The sequence below is a fragment of the Chenopodium quinoa genome, unplaced genomic scaffold (assembly GCF_001683475.1).
Source record: "Chenopodium quinoa cultivar QQ74 unplaced genomic scaffold, ASM168347v1, whole genome shotgun sequence".
Taxonomy (NCBI): Eukaryota; Viridiplantae; Streptophyta; class Magnoliopsida; order Caryophyllales; family Amaranthaceae; genus Chenopodium; species Chenopodium quinoa.
In genome coordinates this window covers 4,157,105-4,177,127 of record NW_018744469.1, presented here as the reverse complement: position 1 = coordinate 4,177,127, position 20,023 = coordinate 4,157,105, and the positions used below count along the sequence as shown (strand labels likewise).

Sequence of the window (20,023 nt, the reverse complement as noted above, 5' to 3'; positions counted from 1 at the left end):
CATGCGTGGGTGCTGCTCGCACAGGCATAGCAGCGTGCTAGCGCCCATGCTGGTGCTGGCACAGCCTAGCAGTTGTAGCATTGCACCACACACACACACTGCCGCACCAAGTGCTTCTGCTCGCACACACTGTATTCACGCACCAGCATGGTGCACTCCCTCGATAGCCATATGTGGGCTGCGTAAGCAGCCCAACTAGCCTAGGGTGGTTCTCGTGGCTTGGTGCCTCATTTTACGTGCTTATGCCTCAGATATTTACTCCGATTTTGTGTGCGACATAAAAAATTAATTTTAAATTGATTTTAGAACTAATATTTAACAATAATGAAAATAAAACAAGTCCAACTTAAATAAATTCAATTTTAGTGCACAAACCAAAATTAATTCAAGAACCATTCTTTAAATTATTTTTGGCTCAACTTGATGCTACAAAAATTGAGGGCTATTCTCACAATTAATTTACCAACATAAATTAATAATGAGATTTGACAAAAATAGTTGAATAAATAATCATTCATCCAATGAAAAAATTTATCCAACACTCACTTGTGCACATTTGAATATTATAATCTTCCAATATGAAGAACAATAATACTTCAAGCACAAGTATGAACATTTAATATTTTAATCAACTTAAAATGATTAAAACCAAAAATTAGTTCATTATGGATTTTAGCAAGTTAAGAATCAACCATTTAAACCATTAAAGATTGAATCTTTAACATTTTATGGGCTTCAAAATGCATATTCACCATAAGCATCCACACTCCAAGCAATTAATTTAAAAAAATGTGAAATTGCAAGTTTATGTGAAAATAAGAGCTAACCAAATTAAGCCCCAATAATTATGACTTCATAAACATGCTTAATAAGGGTCAAAATTGAAGAATATTAATGGTATAATCTAACACATAATCCAACAATTGCATGCCATAAGTTAAAGATTTAAAAAATTTCGTCAAAAACGAAAAACCCCTCGAAAAACCACTTTCTAGGTAGATTTTGGCTTCTGGAAGGCCATTTTTAAACACAAAGTGAGTAAATTCTGAGTTAGAACGTTGATTCCACACAAAATTCACTATTTTTGAGTAGGAGCTAAGTGGCATAAGGGCTGGCCTAGCGGCATGAACCTCGGCTAGCCATACTAGCCTACCTAGCCCTCGTATGGCTAGGCCATTGCGAGGCAAGGATTTTCGTGCACGTTGACTTGTTATTTGATTGATTTTTCCGTTTAGTCGATTCCTAAATCCGACTCGACATTCAATGCTCGGCTTCGACGCTCTAAGCTCGGAATCCGACGTTTTAGTTCATAAAATCTCTATCGACTCATTTAATCCTTTGGATTAATTCGTCGCTTCGGTCGGTTACACGATTGGTGTCACCCGAAGGGTTCTGTCAAGATTAAGTTGTAATATTAATTATACATTAATATTACTGATCAGAAGCGGCCTCCAGATAGGCATTCCAATCACTTGACCTCACTGAATAATTAGCTTTCCTAATTAGTTCGGAACCCTCTATCGAAATAATACACTTGTTCGAAGGATACCATTCCTTTCACAAGGGGCCTCCCACCATGCTCGGGATCACCATCAAACCTGCAAAAGTCAACAAAGATCACGAGAGCGAGGGGATGACAAAAGAATGCATACAGATCATTAAAACAAGCATAATTAAGCACACTTTTCATCAAACACATAAAGAAGCCACAAGAGGAGAAATAGGGTAGAAAAACCTAAGAAAATAAGAGGAAAAAGACCTAAACACTATTCTGAAGAGTGACATAAATGTCACTCATCACTTGGAGAAAAGAAGTCGGTTATTTTGGTCACCATGTGCTGCCCATTGTATTGACTTAATGTTAGAGGATCTAGATAAAAAAAAATAAAGGTTCATAGTGTGACTATTGCAAAGGCTAGGAAGATAAAAACTTTTATATACTCTAAAACCTTATTCCTCACATGGATGAAAGAGTTTATTAAAGGCAGAGAGCTTATTAGGCCTGGTGTCACCCGATTTGCAACTTCATACCTGACTTTGAGGTGTTTAAATGAACATAAAGGACCATTGTTGGCTTTGTTTGCATCTGATAAGTGGAGATCGAGTAAATTTGCGGAATCAGTCGAAGGGAAAAAAATATAAAGAATTGTTTTAGATACTCGAGGGTTTTGGCAAAGCGTTGTAACATGTTTGAAGGGTACCCTGCCACTTGTGAAGGAAAAATTGCCAAAGTAAGCCTTTAATAGAAACAATTTCCCAAAGTAGTAGTGTGGCAAAACTATTCACCAAACTAAGCTTCCAAGGTAAAACGCCAACCAAGGTGGCGTTTTTAAAATTTCAGTCAAGGTAAAATTCTCCCCCAACAACAGACGAAGTCTGGCTCCCTGAATCAACCCAATACGTGTCCACCTCATAGTTCTCGTTTATTTGAGTGAACCAAGGCAATGGAGTTCTAGCCACAGCATCATGAACAGACAATTCGTTGTTTACAACATCTTCCTCATATCCTCCTTCACCCTCATCGTTTGTATCATCAAACATATCAAGAACAGACAATTTGTTGTTTACAACAGGTTCAGCATTCACCAAAGTTTGAAATAGTGTTGCTTGAACATGTTCTTGCGTAGGAGAGTAACTGTGCAACTGCATCGGTGATGAAATGTCATTATTTGAGGTAGATGGACCAGGTTGGTGCAACATTGACACCGACGCCCCTTCATGTACAGGTGTAGTAAAATGTGAACTGAATGGAATGTCATATTGATCGTCGTGTAACATTCTACTGAAAGATCCCATTCCATATTCAAATGACGGAATGTTGTATGAGGGCATTTGTAACGAGCTTGTATTGCATGAGGGAAGATATGTAGGTTTGTTGCTCTGTTAAGTGAATAGTCTGTTCACTACATACAGGCACCATTTCCACATACAAATCAGTGGGAAGAGACCTCATTGCAACGATACCCCTCAAAACCTCCAAATGGTCGTCATTTAAAACAGGTAAGATTTGAACCCCACTAACACTCTCAAATCTCATTTTGATGTTCAGTTTAACATTCGTTGGGTTTGAAGCAGTTATAGTATAAACCTTCTTCAACAAATCATTGTAAGTCATACAAGGTTTCAATGCCAACGGTTCCATTTTTCCTCCTCTATACTCGACGTTCGATCCGACACACAAAATTTCACCCCCCCAACGGCATAACAAAACAATCAATTGTGAATCCATGTTCTACATAACAATTGGAACACATATTAGATGACACAAATACACAACACAGCTAAAACCACAATGATTCCATTAAATCCTCAAGCAAAGCGTATATACAACTTAGCGTTCAACTATGTACTTATTTACGTAGTTAATTAACAATGTATTATATATTTAAATGTACCTAATTTAACAATGTAGTTCGTAAACATACTTGAAATTTACACACTAAGTATGAATAATAATGTATGCTTCATATACATGATTTGCAATTAAACAACATACATATAAATATACTTAATTTCAACAATTAAACAACAATGTATTATATAGTTATACTTATTTCGCATACTTAAACAATAATATAGTACATACATTGTAAATTACAAACATAAATTCCCAAAAAACATCATAAACAAGTAAAATAGTTAAATTCAATACATACCTCAAATTCGATCAATGTACTGCGTAAAAGTGTTGAACAAAGAAGGAGGAATAATTTTTAGTGAGTGTGATGAAGATCTAAGCAATGGGATATGATGAATTTGCTGCAAATATGGAGGATTGGCCAAGCACCATGTGTGGGTTAGGGTTTGGGAATTGGGGTTTTTTTTTTTTTTTTTTGAAGAACAATGAAAAAAATAGAAGTAATTTGCGAAATATACCTGATACAAAAACGCCAATCAAGCTGGCGTTTTTACCTTGGCCAATTTTTTTTTACAAATTTCAGTCAGGGTAAAAACGCCACCCTGGATGACGCTTTTGCCTTGACTGAAATTTACAAAAAAATTGGCCTGGGTAAAAACGTCAACCTGGATGGCGGTTTACCCTGTAAGCTTAGTTTGGTAAATAGTTTTTCCACGCGTCTACTATGGAACATTGTTTCTAATTAAAGCTCACTTTGGTCATTTTTCCACTTATGAAAGGGTATTACGTATGGTGGATTCCGATGAATACTCGGCGATGGGATTCATCTATGAAGCAATGACTCAAGCAAAAAATCAAATCAAGGAAAATTTTAAAAATGTGGAAAGAAAGTAAGTTTTTCTTATTTAGTAATTCAATTTACAATAATTTACAATTGCAATTTGGTTAGTTCTTATACCACTTATACATTTGGTTTTTTTTTTTTTTTTTTTTTTTTTTTGTTTCGATGTAGCTACCAGCCTATCTTGGATATTGTTGACGAGTGCTGGGTGGATCAAATGCACAGACCCTTACAAGTTGCTGCCTATTTTTTAAACCCTCAATTTTAGTATAGTCCTAATTTTCAAGCTAATGCAAAAATTAAAATAGGACTATATAGTTGTGTACAAAGAATGGTTCCCGACCTCGATGAAAGAATGATGATCGATTTGCAAATGGATGTTTTTAAAATTGCGAGAGGTTTATTTAATAAACGATTAAAACTGATTTTTGGGTTTAAGGGTTTTTCTATATTGCTTGAAAAGGTCCGGTTACACAACCGTTTATACATCACAGCTTGCCAAATTAGTTGCCTGTAATCACTCCTAATATCAAGGACTGATTAGATACAATAAACTAAATATAGGAAGTAAATATTCTGATTTACAAATAATATCTACCGAATATTTTCTAACACTCCCCCTCAATTTGGGTCGTAGGATCTCCAACACCTAACTTGGACAATGCTTCTTCAAGCGCTTGTGATATAACAGCCTTGGTTAAGATATTTGCCAGTTGATCTTCTGATCTCACAAAAGGAGACTTATTACCTTCGCTTCAAGATGATCCTTGATGAAATGTCTATCAATTTCCACATGCTTTGTGCGGTCATGTTGGACTGGATTCTCTAATATACGGATTGCTGCCATATTATCACAATACAGTTTGCAACTCTTCTTAGGTGTATACCCAAGTTCAGACAGCAGTTTTCTGAGGCATAGGACTTCAGTAATCCCTTTTGCTATTCCTCTAAATTCTGATTCAGCACTAGACATTGCAACCACCTTTTGCTGTTTACTTTTCCAGGAAACCAAATTTCCACAAACCAGAGTGAAGTATCCAGAAGTAGATTTCCTGCTGTCTCGATCTCCTCCCTAATCAGCATCGGTAAAAGCATGAAGATCCAGATGACCATGTTTTTCATAAATGACTCCTCTTCCAGGTGTTCTCTTTAGATACCTAAAAATTCGGTATACTGCCTCGAGATGCTGTTTTTGAGGTTTTTGCATAAATCTGCTGACAACTCCTGCTACATAAGATAAGTCTGGCCTAGTATGAGACAAATATATCAGTTTTCCAACTAGTCTATGATATAGTGTCTGATCCACTGATTTCGCTCCTTCTATAATTTGAAGCCCATGGTTCATCATCATTGGAGTATCTATGGGCTTGCAATCTATCATTCCTGCCTCTGTCAGGAGATCAAGAACATACTTTCTTTGAGAAATAAAGATACCCTTGTTAGATCTAAGTACCTCTATTCCTAGAAAGTATTTGAGGCTTCCGAGATCCTTCATTTCAAATTCTCAAATCAGTTTTTCTTTCAACTGACCTATTTCCTCCTTGTCATCTCCGGCAATGATCATATCATCCACATAGATGATCAAACATTAGTTAATTTCCCTTTTTTCTTAAAGAACAGAGTATGATCTGAGTTGCTTTGTTTGTAGCCAAATCTCTTCATTGCAGTAGTAAACCTTCCGAACCATGCTCTAGGTGACTGCTTAAGCCCATATAAAGCCTTCCGTAATCTGCACCCTTCTCCTGGTTGAGAAATCTTGTGAGAAACCTAGGGGAGCTTCCATGTAGACTTCTTCAGAAAGATTTCCATGTAGAAAGGAATTTTTAACATCAAATTGATGTAAAGGCCAATCTTTGTTTGCAACAATTGAGAATAATACTCTGATGGTGTTGAAATTTGCGACTGGAGAGAAAGTTTCTGCATAATCAATCCCATATGTCTGATATATCCTTTTGCTACCAGTCTCGCTTTGTATCTTTCAATGCTGCCATCCGCTTTGTATTTTATGGTGAACACCCATCTGCATCCTACTGGTTTCTTTCCCTTCGGTAAAATACACTTTTCCCAGGTTTAGTTTTGGATAAGTGCATTGATTTTATCCTCCATTTCTTTCTTCTAGTGATTGCTTTTGAGTGCTTCTTCGGTTGTGGTGGGAATAGCTTTAGAATAGATGGCTGCATTATAAGCCTTGGCTGTCTGAGATAGATTTCCTTCACCGGGCCTGTTAACGGGGTACTTTGACCTTTGTGCCTCAAAATCCGGATCATACCTTTTCGGCGGAACACCCCTTGTGCTTTGGGGAGGATGATTATATTTTCCGGATTGCTCCACATTTGGTTTCTCATGTCTCTCTTCTTTACTGAATTTTTCAGGAGAAATTTCTGACTCTATCACTCTTTCTTCAGGAGAAACATCAGGCTCAGGATTATCAGAGCAAGAAACAGTAGGAGTACTAAGAGTACTAGGAGAAGTACATACCTCTCTTTCAGGATCCTCAGACAGTGTGATCGAATCACCAAGCATGGTATCTGATTTGTTAGACTGTAATATATCATCAGTCATCTCGGTGGCTTTGCCTACCTGTTCTTTCAGATCAGGATCAGCCGGTTCTGGATAGACTAACCAACTTAGATCATCAAATCTCACCCTGAGATCTAAGGTGGTGATAAAAGTATTTGATTTCAACAAAGTCGCAGTCCATCGTTGTATATAGTCGGTTTGCGACTAGGTCAAAGCACCGATACCCTTTTTGGTGAATCCCATATCCCACAAATACACACTTGACGGCTCGACGTTCTAACTTGTTCCTACTGCGTTTAGGGAAATGAACATAGACGACACATCCAAAGACCCGAGGGGGGGGGTAAGGAATGAGAAGTAGGGACACTTGTATGGGTTTTGAGAGTGTCTAATGGGGTAGAAAAGTTTAGGCTTTTGGTAGGAAGACGGTTAGTGAGGTAGTTGGTTGTAGCAATTGCTTCGGGCCAATAATGAGCAGGAACACGAGATTCAAACATCATGGATCGTGTCATTTCAAGAAGGGTTCGGTTATTTATTTCGGCTACACCATTTTATTGTGGAGTATCAGGACATGTGGTTTGGTGTATAAGGCCGTGGGAGTTTATAAATGAGTCCAGGTCAAGGTTCTTGTATTCTCCCCCATTATCGGATCTGAGGATACAGATTTGTGTTTGAAATTGTGTTTGGGCCATATTGTAGAAGGAGACAAACACATCATGCACATCAGATTTATTTTTTAAAAAATATATCCCACTCATTCTAGTACAATCATCAATAAAAGTAACATAATATAAGAAACCATGGTTATTAGATTCGGGAGCTAGCCCCCAAAAATCAGAATGAATAAAGGTAAAGGGAGTTTCAGTTCAACTATTACTTCTAGGGTACCAATGTTTATGACTTTTGGCCAAAAAACAAGCCTCACAATCAAAAGTAATGTTTGAACTAGCAAGAGAAGGAAAAAGCGTTTTTAAATACCCTAAAGATGGATGACCTACTCGCCGGTGCCATGTCCAGAGTTGGTGTTCAACCGATCCACGAACAAGAGATGCGTGGCCTTGGTGAGACATCTGTTTAACATAATACAATCCATTCTCTTCAGTACCATGCCCAATAATCTTCCCTGTTTGAGAATCCTGCACAATACACCCAGTAGAATCCATTAGAATAGTACAATTTAGATCTTTGGTCAATTGGCTAATAGAAAGCAATTTATGAGACAACTGGGGAATAAACAAGCAATTCGGAAGCTTAATATTGTCAGTGATATCAATAGTACTGGAGCCTTTTGTTTCAATATTTTCTCCATTAGTTGTTTGAATGTGAGTTTTTGTGGGGTTGTTCAATGTTCTAAAATCGGATTTGTCAAAAGTCATGGTATCGGTTGCACCACAATCCAATATCCATTTCTTATCTTTATGAGAGGTGCCCATAAGTCCAATGGACTGATTTTCACTTTTATAAGAGAATAAGACATTTGTTGTGGGCTTATTACAAATGGGCTTTGTCTCACATGTACTCAAAGGCACGGTTTGGGTATTAAAAGAGAAATTAGAGAGATTGCTTTTCATACCTTCTGCATTTAAACTAAAAGTTTCCAAACCTGTTTTCTGAGGTGAGGCGGTGGCCACCATGGCGCCACCCTCCTTGTCATCACTTTCTGTGGTTTCGCTCGCACTATACTCCGCCTTACTTGGTCGGAGCTGCTGATTTTCTCCCCCTTTCTTCTTTCTATTTGCCCACCAGTCTGGGTATCCGATTATTTTGAAACACCCCTCCTTGGTGTGTCTCGTGCCTCCACAGTGAGTACACCGGAGATTTGCTTTATCATCATCCCGCCGGAATCTAGGTTTCTCCGTTCTTCCTTTGGTCGCAAGACCACTGCCGATTCCTGAATCTCCCGTCGAGGGATTCTCACTGTTTTTCATAATCCCTCATCGAGATATTTCGCGACAGATTGTCGCATACGCAATCTCTATTGTGGGAAGAGGGTCTGAATTTAACAGGTCTCTTCGATCTTTGTCAAGAGACTCATCGAGTCTCGTTGGTATAGTCGGTTTTGTTGGATTATACGGTTGTATACCGTTTTGTCTTCTAGGCACTGCATTGGATTTGGTAGCCTTCGATCAATTTCCTTCCAGATTGAGGTGAGTTTGCTGTAATACACCTCAATTGGATCTGGGCCTTGTTGAATTTTGTTTGCTTTGATCGTGAGATCAAAAATTTGCAAATCGTCCCTTCCACTGCCGTACATGGTTTCTATTCCTTTCCATAATTCTTTTGCCGTTGGGTAATCAAGAAATTGGTTCTGTAATTCTGGTTCAATATTCTCGATTACCCACGAAATTACAATCGAGTCCTTTTGAGCCCACATGGTGTACTCGGGATCTTCAGGAGGTGGGGGGGGGGGGGGGCTGTGATGTGGTTGAGCCTCCCTCGTCCTCCAATGCCGAGTTGCATCAGTTTGGACCATTTTGTGTAATTTCCGTGGTTTAATTTTTTAGAAATTTGAATGGGTTCGAGGTTTCAATGGATGATTTGATGGTTTTTAACTGGGTAACCAGTTGCAACAGGTCTTCCATTGTAACTGGTTTTGAAACAATGAATTGGTTTTCGTTTTCCATGGTAAATGATGACGCCGAAGCTTTTCCGGTCGCCAGAAAAAGAACCTAACGATTAAAACTGATTTTTGGGTTTAAGGGTTTTTCTATGTTGCTTGAAAAGGTCCGGTTACACAGCCATTTATATATCACAGCTTGCCTAATTAGTTGCCTGTAATCACTCCTAATATCAAGGACTGATTAGATGCAATAAACTAAATACAGGAAGTAAATATTCTGATTTACAAAAAATATCTACAGAATATTTTCTAACATATTTGGGCTGTCTACTGCCATTATGAATAGAACAAAAAAAAAATCCATTTTGTCATTTGTCAATCATTTTATATTATAATTCATGAAACTGAAAAGTTTCCTAACTTACTTATTCTATTCAGCTGATTAATTGGTGGGAGTCGTATGGAGATGAATGTCCGCAGCTACAAAGGTTTGCAGTAAGAATTTTGAGTTTAATTTGCAGTTCTTCTGGTTGTGAGCGTAATTGGAGTGCGTTTGAGATGGTAAAAAGCTCTACTATCCAATTTTTGTGATACATTCATGAATCATATAAATGGGGTTTATGTTCAGACTTTTTTAATTGATATTTGATAATAACAGGTTCATACAAAAAGAGAAATCAGTTGCATCAACAAAGAATGAGTGATCTTGTTTTTGTGATGTATAATCTGAAGTTAAAGCGTAGACAAGAAAATCGAGCAAGCAAGTCTGTAATACATCAACCTATAATTCTAGATGAATTGCAATATGATGATGAATGGATTACTGAAACAGAGGAACCTGTTCGTCCGACAGGTGGAGAATGGCTGTACACAGAGCGGCTAGAAGATTTACTAGACAAGCAACACGAGATGAGAATGAAAGCCTGTACACAGAATTACAAGGTATGTATATTTACTAATTTTTCCTTTCATTCTAATTTCTAAAATACCTAGTCTCCTAATATATTAAACTTCTCGCTTTTATATTTCCTTTTTTTTCTCATAGACAATGTGGTTGAAGTTCAAACACCGAGTGATGAAGATGATCATGCTAAAGAAAATGAGGCTGCTGTAAACTTTATTGGCTCTAATGAAATTGATTTGGATGATTTTGGAGTTGTCGACGATACCGATATTGGAGGAACTACCACAGGAGCTGATTTAGGAAGTGATGATGTAGATGGTGGTAGTTTTGGCTTTGATGATTAATTATTAATTGATTTCAATTTAAATTGTAAGAGTGAAGTGTAATTACTACTAATTAGTGCTTTAGTGCTTTACTAATTTAAATTACTACTAATTTCAATTTAAATCGTAGAACGTAGATGTACTAATTTAAATTGTAAGAATGAAGTGTAATGCACTATTCTGAACATTATTATCAATTTATCATTATAAAATTTAGCTTTATATAGGTAATAAGTTTAACAATATTGTCATTTTATTGAGTTAAATGAAAAAAAAATGAATTTAATATCATGATTTACATAAAAAAAAAAAATGAGTAAATAAGTGAAACAATTGGGTATACTTTCATATTTTTGCAAAATTTGTAGAATTGATCGATTATACGATTGATTCTACCCCCTCTTCCGATTTAAAGTAGAATCTCGATTCTAATAACATTGATTTTAAGGCCAACTAGTTTTTTGCTTGTACGATGTCCGGGATCATTGTTTTTATTTTGATTATTTTTAAGTTCAATATTGAATGTTTAATTTTTTGATTTGATTAGACATTAGAGGGAGGAAACTAAGAAATTTATGGTGGGAATATTTGATGGTCACCAACATACAGTTACAAAATTTCAATAGTGATTTAAAGTTGAAATATTAATTGAACATGAATTTATGTTTGCTTATTAATTGACTAATAAATAATAAAACAATAGTACATGCATACTGAGAAGTGCAAAGTTGTGAAATAAGGAGTGTTACTGTCAAATTTAAAAGCAAAGCACAATAAATATTAAGAGGCATTGATTGTTTGATGGTAAATGTCGTTCTTAAGTTTAATAGTTCAAATTATAACATAATCATAAATTTGCATTATTACATTGATTTTTGGTATTTAAAACGACAATAGGACTTGACATCTCAATACTCATGTGGCGCCAAATATTTAAGGAAGGGTGACACATGTCGATTCCATGTTATCCCCTTGAGTTTTAATAATACTAGATGAAATCCGTGCGATGCACGATTTATTTGGATTTTTAAAATAATTTTTTTTTTTTTTTGTATTTATGTGCTAAAATTTGTTATATATTTAGATAAATATTTTTCCTAATATTAAAAGATAATATTTAATATTTAATTAATTAAAACTTAAAAATCTCATTTGCCAATTTTGCTTACGTGGCATATGAATTATTTAATTATAAAATAAATTAATAATCTCTTATTTAACTAACTACAACTAAAATTTATAATCCTACATGACGCGCTATGAAAATTAAATCATACGTGGCTCTATAAAAACTCGGGAAAAACTCCCCTTTATATATATATATATATATATATATATATATATATATATATATATATATATATATATATATATATATATATATATATATATATATATATACGGGAGTGTTACGCTGAAAACTTGGCTTATGGTGAAAACTAAAAACAACAAATCTCAGCCGTTGATGATTAATGAAATAATCTGACGGTTGAAAAACAACCCAGAAATTTCATAGATACCTTTTTAAATATAAAGTGAACTTATAATATTGAAACCTTTTAAATAACATAGATACCTTTTTAAATACATAGTGACCTTATAATATAGAAACCTTTTAAATACAGATACATTTTTAAATAACATAGATATCATTTTTTATAACATAGACACCAAATTTATAACTAGATCATTACATTAGAACTCATCAAGCACCTTCAAACTCCTTCATTTTCTGCCAAATTAAGCTCCTTCTGATAGCACAACTGGTTTAGGCATTCCATCGAACACCTTCAGTGTACTAAGCTACACATTTCGTTGTACACCTTTGCTTCTTCAATTGATCAGTGCCCAGCTTTATTTCTTCCCCAACAACTACAAAACAATATGTAACTCCAACCCAACTCAATTTCATCCTTCCATAAAATCTAGCATAACACTTTTAACATTTTAATCTAATACTAAATTAGCTTTATTTTGTATACGATGGAAAACCACAAAATTCACAATTTGACAATAACAACAACGCTCCGTATCCAACAATACTGCTTGTTGGTTTTTAATCAAATCAACCAATTGAGCACCAAATTAATCAATTGAACATCAAGAAAATCAAATGAAAATCAATTACGAAATAATAAGCAAGGATTCGATGAATTTTAGGCTTATATACAGGCAAGATCAGAGTTCAACACAAATTTAACGAATTATTATAATTAAAGAAGATAGATTGCATTTAAATGAATCAAGAAGGTTTGGAATTTAAAATTAGAAGCTGAGGAGAGAGGATACCTGGGTTCAAAAATTTTAAGTTGAGTATGCTTAAGCTGGAGAATGGAGAGTTTTCGTTGCCGGCAAGAGAAAATCAAATTTAAAATTACATTTTGCATGAAAAATGGAGAAAAAATCTCGACCGTAAGATTTGATGGGTTAATGGTAGATCACAATCTACGGTTAAGATGTTATGTTTTTAGTTTTCAGCTTAAGGTTGGTTTTCACATGATCCAACTCCTATATATATATATATATATATATATATATATATATATATATATATATATATATTAGATTTTCTCTTAAAAATATAGCAAAATGTATTTTCATAAAATTTTCAACAACTTAATTGTGTTTAAAAAGTCTATCAATTAAATTTGTAGACAAGATTTGTCAACTACACCATTGAACTTGAGACATAGAAAAATTAGGTGTAATTTTGTGTAAGAAATTAAGAAATATAATGAGATTAGACATTAGAATGAGAGAGATGCAAAGATACGTTAAATATAAAAAAGGAAAAAAAAAAAAGCTCTGTCCAAAAAAGAGTATAGTAAAAGAATAAAGAGTAAAAAATATGTTCTGTAAAAAAAAATTAATAAATAAGAAGTAAAGTACATCTGGTTGCTAAGAATAGGAGTTGAACCCTTAGCTTCCCTCACAAAACCAATTAATCCTAACCAACAACCTTTTATTCATTTTTAGACTGATAATAACATCTTATACGATTTTAGCAAGCACATATATGATGTTGGATCATATGAGACATTTAGAGTTTCATATAACGAACCACGTTACAATATAGTACAAAAGGGTGAATCGGAATGGAGTAGTTTTATTGTCTATCTTTGATTACTATAGCTTTAATCATTAGAACAATATAATTGTTCGTCCAAATATAAACCCGAATCAACAATTTAAATTCTATAATTTTCCGTACCTGTAATGTATACACAATAAAAATTCGTTTAAACTATTTGATGTATCTATAAATTATACTTAGATAATTTTTACATTTAAATATTATATACAAGATAATTAACCTGTGCGATAAGCTGAGTACAACGAGGTAAATAAAACGATCATTAGGTCATCCCCATTGGATGCTTTATTGTACTCGCGCGCAATTTAATGAAATTATCGGAGTAAAGACCATATACGATCCCTAAATTTTGATATATGTTTGGAAAAGTCTCTCAACTTTCAAATGGCTAAAATTGGTCCCTTAACCACCATTAAATAGTAATTACAACATCTATTGCGACAAAAAAAAAGATTTGTTGGCAAAGTTTACAGACTTTATAACTTAGATGAGTTGGCACAAAAAAATAAGGGACCTTGCCTAGGTGATGTGGCACTAATTTTAAATTAATGTGAAAGTTTATGGATCTATTACTTCCTCTGTTTACAGTAAAAATAAAAATTGGATGTTATCATTTTATCACACAAGAATATTTCCCTATTACTTCCTTTGTTTCTTTTTGCTTGCCACACCTTTTAAGCACGCATTTTTAGAAGATGATTATTGAAGATAAATAAACAACTTTCTAACCTTTTATTGGTTAGCAAGTTTCATTTTATATCTAGCCGAAACTTCATCACTAATGTTATTCAGTCTTGATTTGATCATTTTATTTTGTCAAGTCTACTAACAAACATCTTAATAACTAATGCTACATATGCTAAGTAGTGATAATTGTTTTGATAAGTTATTGTCATCTCCTAATGTAATGTATACTTTCAACACTTTCTTTTATTTGATAGTTGTTCTAATGATTCCCCAAAAAAAGAAAAAAAAAAAAAAAAATTGTTCTAATGAAGTAATGATGCATGAACATAGTCTAAAATCAGTTATGTATAAAATAAATTAACAATGAACTAACTACTAACTTAATCGATACATAGTACTCTAGTAATAATGTACTACGTAGTAAACATGTCTGCATAATTAGATTTCATTTAAAATTTCTTTTACCGTGATTTTAATCTTCTATTTATAGTTCATACGTTTAGATTAAGATGACAAGAAAAATTCCACTAAGGCTACCAATTTATAAAAGTAAGCGTTTTGTAAACAATTCAGTTTATAAGCGGTTCGATTATAAATGGTTCGTAAGTAATTAGGAACCGTTCGGTTTGTAAACAATTCGGTGCAAACGGGTCGCGATTTGTAAACGGCTCGGTGTAAATGATTTTAAACTCGGTTCAAATGGTTTTGGTTTAGAAATGGTTCGGGTTAACAATGTTTTGGTTCTATTTTAGTTCGATTCTTATACTGTTTGACATTATTCGATTTGGTTCGGTTTCGGGTTTACTTAAACACAGTTCTGATCGATTTTTGGTTTTAAAAAATCGGCTTTTAATTGGTTCAGATCTCAATTGAGTCGGTCAATTTCGGAGAGTTATACGGTTTCAATTTGAAATTTAATAGTGGTACATATTATTAATACTTGAAAAATTATTGTCGAAATAAATGAGCTTTATGTTCACTCTACATTAACTTACAGTAGTCATAATCAACTAGCTAGGGCAATAATTATACCGCATCAATGATAACATGTTACTTCACTATTTATGTCTTCTTCTCAACTCCTCAAGTCAATATTAGCCTTATACGAAGTATAACCTACTCTAAATTATAGAATTAAATGACCTACAAGTCTATGACCAATATTAAAATACTCCTTCCGTTTTTTTTTTGTTTTGTTTTTTTTTATTTTTATTTTTTTTATTATTTTTTTATTTGCATCACTTGTAAATATGCGGAGTTTTAGGAGAGTGAATTTATTATAATATAATAATGTGGATGAATAATTTATTATAGTAAAGTAACAGTGGCGGACCCAGGAATTTCCGACTGGCGAGTCACAATCGATAATCAAATATGTAAAAAAAATTTTCACAATGACATGTAAGGAGACATTTACTTCCTAAACTTGAAAATAAACAACACGATTGGAGACCAAATTAACTACAGCAGATGTAGCCTAAATACATATTGTTTGGGGGGTTTTTTATGCGTCCTGCGGGAGAGTTACAATTTCCTAGTATGCTCCTTCCTTTGCCTGTATCTGCACAAACAACGGAATACTTCGGTTGGGGCTGGGGTGTTCCACCTCCGAAGATTAAGTTAGTCTCTTTCTTAATGAGGAAATAAGACAATAAATGCTTCTCGATTTGAGAGCGTTTGCAAGGGGATTTGTGTTTGGTTGGTTGTTGGAAAATGATTTGATCCCCATTAATGAGGTTTTCCCTTACTATTTATAGTAGGGGAGAGCTGTACCTCAATTAGGGTACAATGACACGTGTCGCAAAGGGATTGGGCCTTTGCTGACCGTTACGATCTTGACACGTGGCAAGCCATTATAGGGCCACGTGTCTTAGGGGTATTTTACCCTAAACATTTGCCGCTCACAGGTGTGACGTGGCATGCCCACGTGTCACCTGTGACAAGTGTCAGACGCATGGGAGGAGACGGTTTGTCTTCTACCCTCCTTTTTTCAAATTTTATGTTTTTAGGACAGAAGGCATCGTTTCGCCTTCTACTCCTTCTCTATAAATGAGAGACACTCTCTCTCTCCTCCACACTTTGCATAATTTTTCAAAAATTTCTGAGAGAGCTCTGATACCGGCTGCATAATTTCCTAAGTTTCCTTGCATCCGACATTTTAAAATCAAGCACATTCGGCTACCGGTTGAGTATTCTTTCTCCAATCCCTAAGGTACCGGCTGTTCTTTTCTTTCTACTGTTAACTTCTGTTTTTGAGGACTTTGAACGTTTTACCCCATCCGGGTTGCATGTCGCCTGGGGGGCCTTTAACCCATATCCCAGTGCTGAATTCTTTCCCTCAGCCAGCATAGCTCCGTCTGAGGGGTCTTCAACCTTTAAGAATTATGCATTCTAAACACCCCCATCCGGTTTAACACCGCCTGGGGGTCTCTGATCCATTCCCAAATAGACTTATCCTTTAAATAACCAGGCATTCAAAGTACCCATCCGGTGAAACTCCGCCTGGGATACTTCTTAGCTTTTACCAAGAAATGATTTCAAAAACCCCAATCGGTTCTAAAGCCGGTTGGGTCATCATCCTTGTCTTTTTCATGACCTTTCAAATTTTAAGATGCGTTTAATGCACCCCCATCCGGTGACTCACCGTCTGGGTATTGTTTGAGTAGGCTCTTTTTTTTTTATTATTTTTTAATAGTAACAAGGCTTTTAAAGCATCCCCATCCGGTATTACACCGCCTGGGTATTTGTTTTGTCAAGTGATGATTTCAAAAACCCCAACCGGTTTTTAAAGCCGGTTGGGTCATCATCCTTGTCCTTTCACGACCTTTTCAAATTTTAAGGTGCATTCAATGCACCCCCATCTGGTGACTCACCGTCTGGGTATTGTTTGAACAAGCCTTTTTGAAACAGGTCTTACTATACCCTCATCCGGTAGTTTACCGTTTGGGGTATGGTTGACTAAATGTTGCTCGTAGCACCTACATCAGGTATTTTTATCGGATAGGGTACCTCTGACCCAAATTCTTTGATACCGTCTGGTGTATCATGGAGTGAGCCTTACATTTCTTTTCACTATTTTTACCAAAGCTTATCACAACCCCCCTTCTGGTTTTATACCGTTTGGGGGTACTTCTAACTTAGCTCACTGAATACCGTCTGGGGTATTTATTCAGTGAATTTTACAATTTATCTAGCTAAGTTTTACAAAAATGCAAGTCATAACCCCCCATCCAGTCTTACATCGTCTGGGGTACTTCTGACCTAGCTCACTGAATACAGTCTGGGGTATCATAGAGAGCTTTACAATAATCTAGCTAGCCTTTACGAATGATCGTAAAGAACCCCCATCCGGCCTTACACCGTCTGGGGTACTTCTGACCCACCTCATTGAACATCGTCTGGGGTGTTTTTGGGCGAGTTAGTGAATAACCGGCTAAGTATTTACTTTGTCTTTTTCAGCTTTAAACACTTTTGCGAAGTTCCCCGCCTGAGGTGACTTCAAGCCAACTCTTTAAACTTTCTCATTTCAAAGGTACCGCCTGCATCCCATACTTGTCACTTTCTTTTATTTCCGGTTGCATATTATTAGGATATGGACTACACCAATGCACACACGGCACAACCTACGACTATGGTCAGCCGGTCACCAAGAACGGCTGAGTCTAGGACTGGGATTGCCGTCTGGGGGTGCTTGGAACAACCTTCACCTACATCGAACCCGACCGTCTCTGTTCATGTGCAGGACAGAATGGCTCGGATCAGAGTGACGGCAGTCGACCCTGACTACCAGGCCGACGATGCAGCCGTTGATCCGGCTGACCCTATAAATCAAGAACAAGCCGTGGAACCGGTTGAGATGGGTCCTAATGAAGAGGTTCCGCAAGATTCCCTGAATACACCTAGCACACCGGGTGATAGTATCTTGGATAGCTCTGGTTCCAACGCTTAGGAATCCGGAGAGGGATCCGGTGAAGAATCCGGAGAGGGATCAGCCGGTAATGAGGAGTCCGACTCTGATGAGGAGTCTCCTGGAACGGCTGCCCCTATTGACGAGGAAGCCTATAAGTGGCCGGCTGCTGGCAACCCTACCGACATGACCATGTCCGCCAGGGATGTTGTTACTCTAAATGCAACATTACTTGCTTTCTTGGAGAAGAAGCTGGTAGGGGAGAGCTGGGAAGTGGTTGCCCCGCCTGTAGAGGCAAGCGTCGTTTGGACCGACGACGTGGACAATGCTGATAACTACTTCGGCTGCTATGAGGCGGCGTTCACAGCCGACCTCAGTTTCCCCCTTCACCACTGTATTAAAGCCATACTTAGGGGGTATGACTTGGGCGTATGGCAGTTGATCCCCAACTCATGGGTCAACATACTTGGATACATTGCCGCCTGCGAGATGCAGGAGGTCAAACCAAGCTGGGAAGCCTTTGCACACATGCATTATCTCAGCAGGGCGTCGGGTGGGTGGAATGCATGGTATACTCTAACCACGCACCCGGAATATATGATGACGTTGGACAAACCGTCCAAATGGAGTAGCTGGAAGAGCAAATTTTATGTCGTCTCTTCTCCATCTTCTCAACTTAATCGCTGGCTGCGTAGATACAATAAATACCCAGCTTTGCTTGGTAGGAAGTGTGCTCTTCCTAGAGTGCCAAGCGAGGCATGGGACCAAATCATGCAGAAGGGTCTCTTCAAAAAGACAACCTCCCGCCTGGATGATGGGAGCGAGATAATAGTTCCTCAGTTCTGGGTGCCCCACCCGGACTGGTTCAAGGATGAGGCGTTTCTCTCCGCCTGCAACCTTAGCACCATGTTTCCTAAGAGTAGGTTTTTATTAATCACCGGCCCTAGCCGCCTGATATTGGTACTTTATACTGCATGTTAACCATTCTTCTTTTGTTTTTGCAGAAGTTGCGATGGAGAAGATACCGAAAGAAAAGACACCGGCTACCTCAGCCGCTCTGCTCCGGAAGGAGAAAATTGAGAAGAAAAAGTCGCAGCTGGCGGCTAAAGACGGCGGGGTAACATTTATTTCCTCTACTTCACCGGTTGTAGCATCTATATGCTGTGTTGACATTAACCGGTTGGTCTTGTATATTTGCAGACTGGGAACAAAGTTGTTCCTCGCTCTCTGTCTAAGATGGTCAAAAGACCGGTGGGGGACATTCCTCTACCTGCTGCTAAGGTATTGAAGATGCCGGTTCCCCCGCTGGCTAAGTCTATTCCAAAAACGCCTGCAGGAGGCAGGCCCACCACTGGAGGCAAAAGCCTTAGTGGAATTGTTCCCACCATTAAAGTGGTGGATGAGGGTGTAAGGGAGCCGGTGACTCCGGCTGGCCAGACTCAAACGGGTACTGGCTCAAATCCGGCTAGGAGTGATACTACCCCACAGTCCGACAAAGGTATGACTTTTGCCTTTGATCCCCCTTGGCCGCTTGGGCCTATGCGAGTAAAGACCCAAGCTTGCCGATTCGGGGATTCTTCTGGCAGCCGTCAGAATATTGGCGCTACGTATGCTCAACACCTGACAGAAAAATCTCTAATTGCAGATGCTACCTCCAGCCTGCCCAACTATCAACAGTATGCCAAGAGGATGATCCGGACCCTAACTCGGACCGAGAAAGAGGCTGTGCCGGTTGTGCATACAGTCAACATTGACCGGATCACTTCTCTTCTTGCTGACGTAATTTTACCAGATGCATCACCTTCTTGTAATTTCTTTGTTTGCCGTTT

The 20,023-nt window shown here is 37.0% G+C and overlaps 1 protein-coding gene across 1 annotated transcript; it reads left to right on the top strand.

The window, feature by feature from the left end:
• Positions 1-8,460: 8,460 nt before the first annotated feature.
• LOC110697580 lies at positions 8,461-10,732 on the top strand. Its single transcript, XM_021874955.1, has 5 exons — positions 8,461-8,866; positions 9,718-9,840; positions 9,938-10,043; positions 10,133-10,221; positions 10,325-10,732. The coding sequence occupies exons 3-5, from the start codon at positions 9,976-9,978 to the stop codon at positions 10,525-10,527; spliced, it is 360 nt and encodes a 119-aa protein (XP_021730647.1). The 5' UTR covers positions 8,461-8,866; positions 9,718-9,840; positions 9,938-9,975; the 3' UTR covers positions 10,528-10,732.
• Positions 10,733-20,023: the final 9,291 nt, after the last annotated feature.

Bases quoted from the DNA above. Each gene is read 5' to 3' on its own strand.
- LOC110697580 (XM_021874955.1), top strand. From the start codon at position 9,976: ATGAGTGATCTTGTTTTTGTGATGTATAATCTGAAGTTAAAGCGTAGA. The intron at 10,044-10,132 runs GTCTGTAATACA...TTCGTCCGACAG, and splicing joins CAAGAAAATCGAGCAAGCAA to GTGGAGAATGGCTGTACACA. The intron at 10,222-10,324 runs GTATGTATATTT...TTTTTCTCATAG, and splicing joins CCTGTACACAGAATTACAAG to ACAATGTGGTTGAAGTTCAA.